Source organism: Pogoniulus pusillus, chromosome Z, assembly GCF_015220805.1.
Source record: "Pogoniulus pusillus isolate bPogPus1 chromosome Z, bPogPus1.pri, whole genome shotgun sequence".
Taxonomy (NCBI): Eukaryota; Metazoa; Chordata; class Aves; order Piciformes; family Lybiidae; genus Pogoniulus; species Pogoniulus pusillus.
Window position 1 is genome coordinate 65,776,687 of NC_087309.1, and position 7,734 is coordinate 65,784,420.

Sequence of the window (7,734 nt, forward strand, 5' to 3'; positions counted from 1 at the left end):
TCAGGTGCTCTTAGTGCTCTTAGTTCCAAAACCCAAGAAATATACATTTTTGCTGTAACACATGTGGTGGAGTGTCACTGGGTAGAAAATCTGCTCTGTTACTTTGCTCCTTTCTGTTGTTCTGGATGACTGTGGACTTGTTAGCTGGTTTTATTACTAGTATTGAAGCTTCAGACTTGATACCCATGGCTCTCATCACTTCTTTAGTTTGCATCCATGAGCAGTGGAGTACATATACCCTGCAAAAGATACTGGTGTCATAAATATGGTACCTGAGGTCTGGTGCACCATTGATACTGTTCTTACCAGTCTTCTTGTTGCTTTCTGGGTTTTTGATTGGTTTGTTGGTCTGTTTTTGTTTGTTTAGATGTACCTTTTTATCATCAACCCTTTGAATGATGTTCTTCTGAATAACTGGATATCAGGAAAAGCTTTAAAGTGGTTCCTCACCTGATGCTTAAACCAACCTCTGGCAATTTTGACCTTTTGTTTTTAACATCAGCCCCTCTTGAGAATCATGGCCAGTACCTCTCGCGAGTCACAGCCATGCCAGACTTAGAAGTCTGTGTCAAGCATACCTCAGCCATGGCCACAGGAAATAGCTTAGCTTGTTTGTTTGTGTTGTTGTTGGTTTAACTGTTGGGGGGTTTATCCATTTTTCACTAATAGTCATTAATTAACACTGCCTGGCTATAACTCTTCTTTTCCCTCTTATTCACACGCAGCAAATGACTAGGGAAAACAAAATCATTTGAAATGGAGTTACCCAGGGACAATTTCCCAAGTGTAAAATCTGGACTTGACCTGGTAGAAATTAGTAGATTTTTGCCCAGTTCGTTGCAAGTTGCTTCAAATAATTCTATTATATTGTAATTACTACTTAAAGCTGTGCAGCTTGGAGGGGAAATCCGCTGGAATACCAAGTGTTGTATGTTTCTGTTGGTCAATTTGAGAGCAAAGGGAATGAGGCAGAAAATTTCATGCAGCAACATGGCACTGCACTGAATGAACGTGTCCTTGAGCACATAGAACGTGCCACAGATAGATGAGACTTTAGGGTACTTTTACAAAGAGCAGTTATTTCAAATAAGCTTGCAAAAGAAGTTACAGGAGGGCAAAAAATCCTTTGTCCCAGATAACTAGAGGAGGCAAAGACACTTCAGTTGAAAGTAACAATGTCCAACTGAGAAGTTATTGCTGAAGCCATAGGTACTGCAAGCAATATCCTGTGTGGGTGGGTCCTTCTAGGGTTACTTTACCTCTCTGAACAAAGCAAATGTTAGAATAATTTGAATGTTAAAAGAAAAAAGAGCATGCAAACTTTGAAAGAATGAATGGTCTCAGCCTAAACCAGGACAATTTAAATTACATAGCACTTTAGCCTTGATACAGTCTCAATCAGGGCAAATCTAGCAATTCCTTTAAGGCAGAGCTACATAGCACATTCACAAGTGTATGATTCTCTATATGTAGCTGAAGCAGAGATGGAGAACAGCAGCACAATTTCTTAGCAGAAAATACTGTAGGATGACACTGGTTATAATAAGATTGCAAACCCTCCCTGTGGCATAACCCCCTCTGAGAAGTCATACAGATTAATTTACAGTGTAGACATCTTGCTTACAGAGGGTAAAAAAAAAAATAAATCATATGTCAAGTAATGCATTACATTTGCAAAGATAAGTTTCAGCAACATAATCATTTCAATACAACAAAAATTAACTGTAACTACTGCCACAAGGTATAACAAATAATAAACATAAATATTTCAAAAACTGAGTTATGTCAGGTCAGAACCCCTGTACCTTATTTGCTAAGCTTCCAAATGACTTTATCAGCCAGTTGAAGACATCTCCTTGTCTCTGCACGGCTGATCTCCCAGGAGCACAGGCTATGTTGTTTGTCTTCAAGAAAAGACTTTATTTTTTGGAAGTACTTCTTCAGTTTCAGCCTGTTGACTTCTTTACTCCAATGGTAGTGGATCTGCTTCTTGATGACACATGCCTCCAATTGCTCAATTTGCTGATAAAGTCCATTTTGGAATTGTTCTAAAGCTGTCCCATCCCAAGCAGCTGGAGTCAGATTTTTGCTAAAGATATAGAAGATGTGTTGGAAGATCTCTTCAATGGCCACATTGACAGTCTCTTCCTGTGTGCGTGTTAGAACCTGCTCAGGAAATCTGAAGGACTTTTTCTCTCCTAGACATTGTAGAGGAAACCTTTTACCCATTTTGTCCAAAAGTTGCAGGCTGTTCTTGATCACTTTTCTTTCCTGTAGAGGCAGGTGACTACAGTGAAGACAGGAGCTGATGGTGTTGCACAACAGAATGAGGCCAATTTGTATCAACCCAAATGAATTCATGGTAAAGATAAGATCTTGCCTTTCTCCTTCTGAGAGACAGGCTGGGAATCTTTGTTCATAGGCTCCTGTGTCTTCAGAACATTGAGATTTAATTATTCTGTAGCAGAAGTTTTCTTTCATCTTTTTTTTTTTTTTTTTTTTGGTTTTTAAGGTTTTCCCCTGTTGCTACTTAGCACTTTCATTTTCTGCCTTATGACTTCATGAACCTTTTTTTTTTTTTTTAATTTCAGCTGGATATTAGAATGTTATGTGTATCTTTAGTTATTTATCCCCTCTCCCTCAAAAATTATACCAGAAGTATAATGAGAACCTGAAATAAAAAGAATACACAGAAATATCCTTTGTGTCTTAATATTTTAGGAATGGAAGAACACACTGAAATAAAATAACACTCTTAATTATGGGTCAGGACCTGCTGAATGCTTCCAAAAGTAATTTAAGCTTTCTGTGCCTACTTTTATTCACTTAAAATATTTTCTTTCTCCTCACCTTTATTCCTCAAGCATTAGATGATCTTTCGATGTCCCTTCCAGCCCTTAGCATTGATTACTGATTCTGTGATTTAGACACAAAGGACAGATGTCATATCATTAAAATATATATGTGTATATGTGTGTGTGTGTGTATGTGAATGTGTATATGCATTAATATACCTGTGTATATTCTAAGGCATACACACAGCTAATTAAAGGAGGCCTTGGTCTCACTTGGAGGCTGTAAGTGCTGTGCAAATACAAATGGTCACAGAGTAACTGAGAGCTACTTGGATGAGTTCAGCTATTTGCTTTCCTTAGCCATATAACAAAGGCTAGGACTGCTACAGCACAGTGATAAATCTGGCTCCTGTCTTTGATTTTGTTTTGATGAGAGCTGGTCTTGAACTGTCATTTTGCTGTGTCCCCAGCCTCCTCTGAAAACACACATTGTCACAAAGGCAGGTCTCTGCAGGTGGTTTTATCTTGAAGAAGAAGTCAAATACACTGGTTTTTGTTTGTTGGTTTGTTTGTTTGTTTGTTTTTCACTCTGAGACCTGGCTGTGTAATTTTTTTCCATTGTTGCATCCAGTACTATGCATTTAGCTTCATTCCCAGTCTGGTAGTCACTCTGAGCAGATTTATGATACTATTTTAGAACTTCCTTTGTGTTCAGCACACAAATTTTAGGGAGGGCTTAAAAAGTCTTAAGTAGATGCAAGCACAATTATTCACATGAGCAAACTCCTTGGGTGGCCTAATGTGGCTTAAGCAGCCTCAGATTGGGTGTACTGACAGTGTGAGGAAAACATGAATTCTATATCACTTATGACATTAGAAAATAAAAATAATAAGGACAGTTGAGGCAGGACACAAAATTCGTAACACTGGACAAAGTCTTTGCACTTAGTGGAAGTGTTCATTGCCTTTGGAATGTAGATACAAAATGGCCCTGGAGATGTGCTGCTTTTGCAGCTGTAGAAGGTAAACACAACACATTACAATAGTGATGAAAACAATAAAAAATTAATTTTGATCAAGAAAAAATATTAACTACTGCTACAGCTATTTCCACAGATCACACAGAAGTGTTTTTTTTTAATGAACACTAGCCACTATATGGGCTTAATCCTTCTACTGACTTAAATAGGTAAATGTCTTCAAGTTCATTGTATCTCCCAGACACAAAATTCTTTCAGTTGTCAACGTTTCCCTCTCAGTGAATTGCTGGAGATGTAATCCTGAGCGGAGCAAACATCACAGAGCGGAAAACCAGGATGTTTTCTTCCAGATCTGCTGTCCACTCTTCCCTCCTCACAGAACAGTTACCTTGACTTAGTCCATCAGGGTTTTGAGGAGAGTTTACGTTGTTTGTTTATTCGTGTTTTCTTTTGCTTATGTGTTTGGGTTAACCACACTTTGTTCCTCCCTGCACAACCAGTTTCTTGATTATTGCACTGAGCAAAGCACAGTAGCAACATTAAGTAGTCCAGAGCACAAATGCTTCAACTCACCTGTTGTTATTGCTTAATTCAACTCACCTGTTCTTACTGCTTAATTTAGAAACAGTTCATTAAAAGCAGTGCCTGGAAGAGGTAACTGAGTGGCATGAAGCTGCAGCACAGATTGCTGTTTGTTTCTCAGGCTGTGGTTGAAGCACAGACCACTTCAACCAAGAATGAAATGACAATATAAGTTTACAAGCCAGTACCATATTTCCAAATAGACCTAACAAATAATTATTCTAGAAAGGTTCTCTGGTCTGAGTCCATGTAAGAAAATACCTGCCTTTAAATGCCATCTAGGTATATGTATGTATTTATTACAGGAATATAAGACTGGAGCTAAACATAAGCAAGACTTTATGTCTTTGTAACAACTTTAAAATGCCACAAATTATTTCCTTAATGGAAGTCTTAAACTTTATTTTGTAATGTAATAGAGGAGTGAAATGAATATTCACTGTCCCTTATGATAGGGGTTCTTTTATCTCAGGCACCAAGGCACATGTTGAGTCTAAGTTCAGCCTACATCCCAGCTGGCAAATGGAGCATGTGAGAGAACATTGCTGCAGAACTGTGCTGTTGGCCTTGGGTAACTACCCCATGTCAGATCACTTCATATGACCTGACACCAGATTTCTGAAACCAAAGTAACCAGTTCCTCAACTTTTCATCTGCTCTAGCTATCAGTTTCTTTTCTCCTGTAATTCATTCAGAACACACCGGTTTTAAGAAGTCAACATGCCACAAAAGAGTCCAAGTAGTTCAACTTGTCACTGCACAAGATAGCTTCCTCTTCAGATAGCTGCCACTGCGCACATTTAAAAAGATGCAGTTTTTGTTTGTTATGCCTTCCAGCATGATTTTAACTTACCAGTCTTCTCCCTTACTGTTGTGGAGAGGAGTTTTGGGGAATAACATGCAAGGTCGATTTTTATGAAAGTTTAAATGATTTGTTACTAAAATACTAGAAATCCCCTTCCCCAAACTTATTTATAACTATCCCATGAAAGTTCTTGGTTCGCGGTTGCGGATTAAAATGCAGAATGGCAAAAAATGAAGAGTCTATGATTTAAGAGAGTTCACTGGAGTCTAGAGAGATTATTCAGTCTTTGGATTAAGGTTTTATCAGTTACTCACTGTCCAAATGCAGTTCAGAGAAGTCTTAGAGGATTATGAATTTAAGGCACGTTGTCCGAGCCTCCGTGGGTCCAGGCCAGGCTGGACGCTGGCTTCCAAGGCTTGTGAGGATCGGGGCATTGCCAAGTTCTGTGCCGTCCCGAGCTGGCTGTAACTTCGATGCTGCGGTGCGAATGCCGAGCGAGTGTCGATGCGTGTGTGTGCAAGCAAGCAGGGTAACGAGCAAACAAGGGGTGCGAGGTGCAAAGGTACAAGGGTGCAAGGTTGCCCAATTAAGGCAAATGCAGCATTTTTATAGTGTTTCAGAAGAGCTGTGTTCAGCCAACTCAGGCGGGCTTACGTGAACTTTACAGATTGGTACAAAGTTATAATCAATTCATACATTGGATAATTTTTACCAAAAACAACCTATGGTACCACCCAGGGGTCAGCCCCCAACAGGTGTTCATCGGGTGATGAGAATGCATGAGAACCAAGGTCCCTTATTGCAAAATAATAGCACATGTGTATACTTTTGCCCCTCTGGGGGAGAAATCTTCCCAGAGACTATACGACTGCTGGGACAGCAGCTGCCGTCATGCAGGCAGATAGAAAGCAATGTTTTGACTTTTTCAATGGCTGGCCTTTATGTGAGCCACAACCTTGTGTACAAATGTTTTTGCAAGAGGGCAAGAGGGCTCTGCAACCTTCCATGACATATTCTACCCCCTGGCTCACATGGGCCAAAAATCGAAAAATGAAATGGAATATGTATATTATACATGACCATTATACATATAACACTTTTAAACCTTAAAACATACAAACAGTGTACGTAATACATAAGAAAACTATAATCTAAACCAGCTTAAGACAGATCAACCCCATATACCCACCCCCTGAATAACAAACAACTTTATTAAACATCTGCAAAGTAACAGAACCTGTTATATGTGAAAGCAATTTCAGAAGTCTGGGATAATCCATCGCACGCTTATGCGATGAGTTTTCCCACTTACATCGGTTGCTTCCCATGCATATAACCCATTTGGTTTCGACAAGGTCATGGGTACAACTCCAATTGAGGGCAAGTTTACCATCACCGGTTGTCCCACCTGTAACTTGTGTAATGAGTGTTGAGGGTGTTGGGATTTATCTGGCGGATGGTTAATATTTTCCACTGGTTTGTCAGGACAAAATGCTTTGATTTTTGGACTACCATAATTGCCCCATTTGTTATTTACAATGAAGACTGCATGTGGTAAATGTTTATCCCAATTACCTTTTGATATGATGGCATGCCTCTTGATTAGAGCATTTGACCTTTCTACCATACCATTAGCTTGAGGATAGTAGGGAGTATGAAATACCCATGTAACTCCTTCACCCTTAGCCCAGTCTTGTACAGATGATGCCATGAAATGAGATCCATTATCACTCTGGATGTACTCTGACATTGGCAGAAAACTGAACCACTGCCTCAAGGCCTCAATGGTTTGAGCACCTGTGGCAGCACTGGTGGCTGTAGCCATGACTAATCCTGAGACCACTTCCACCCCCACCAGTATGTATCTCTTCCCATGTGAGGGTTTAAATGGACCCACATAGTCAATTTGCTATGTGCTCCATAACTTCTTGTCTTCTCTAATGTGCTGAGCTGGTGCTAGGTTGGGGTGATTGGCTTTAAGCCTAATTTTGCACTGTGGACAAGCTGAAATGATTGCCTGACAGGTGGTCATAGAGATTGGCCATCCTCTAGATCTACATTCATAGTAGAGGTCTGCTTTTCCTGAATGTCCTCTTTTAATGTGTAGCCATTCAGCTAATCTCCATCAATCATTCTTTTCATCATTGACCATGTTTATTTTTGCCAGGTAGTCTACCTGATCATTCCAGGTTGAAGCCAGGGTTTGCTGTTTGGAGTGCCCTTTAACTCAGCCTACTTTAAGGGGTCTGGATCGGCTTATCTCCAACAGCCTCTTCCAGTCATCAGCCCTCCAAACTTCTACGTTTGAAACCTTCCACTGATTCACTTCCCACTGGCAAATACACTCAGTAGCACCTTTGAATGTAGAGTAGGAATCGGTGTAAATAATGTCTGCCCCATGCTCTGCTGCTAGCATGAGAGCACGTAATTCCCCTACCTGTGCACTGCCATCACTCTCCTCAGTGATGGTTTGGCCTGTGCCAGTCTCCAAGGCAGTGGCTTTGTAACGCCACTTGGACCCCACCCTCCGAGAGGATGCATCTGTAAACGGCACTCCTGACTTATCTGAGTC

The 7,734-nt window shown here is 40.2% G+C and overlaps 1 protein-coding gene across 1 annotated transcript; it reads right to left on the reverse strand.

Moving 5' to 3' along the window:
* Positions 1–1,806: 1,806 nt before the first annotated feature.
* On the reverse strand, positions 1,807–2,361 carry LOC135173547 (interferon alpha-13-like). The gene has a single exon (XM_064140512.1). The coding sequence runs from the start codon at positions 2,359–2,361 to the stop codon at positions 1,807–1,809; it is 555 nt and encodes a 184-aa protein (XP_063996582.1).
* Between the last annotated feature and the right edge of the window lie 5,373 nt (positions 2,362–7,734).

Bases quoted from the DNA above. Each gene is read 5' to 3' on its own strand.
- LOC135173547 (XM_064140512.1), bottom strand. From the start codon at position 2,361: ATGAATTCATTTGGGTTGATACAAATTGGCCTCATTCTGTTGTGCAAC.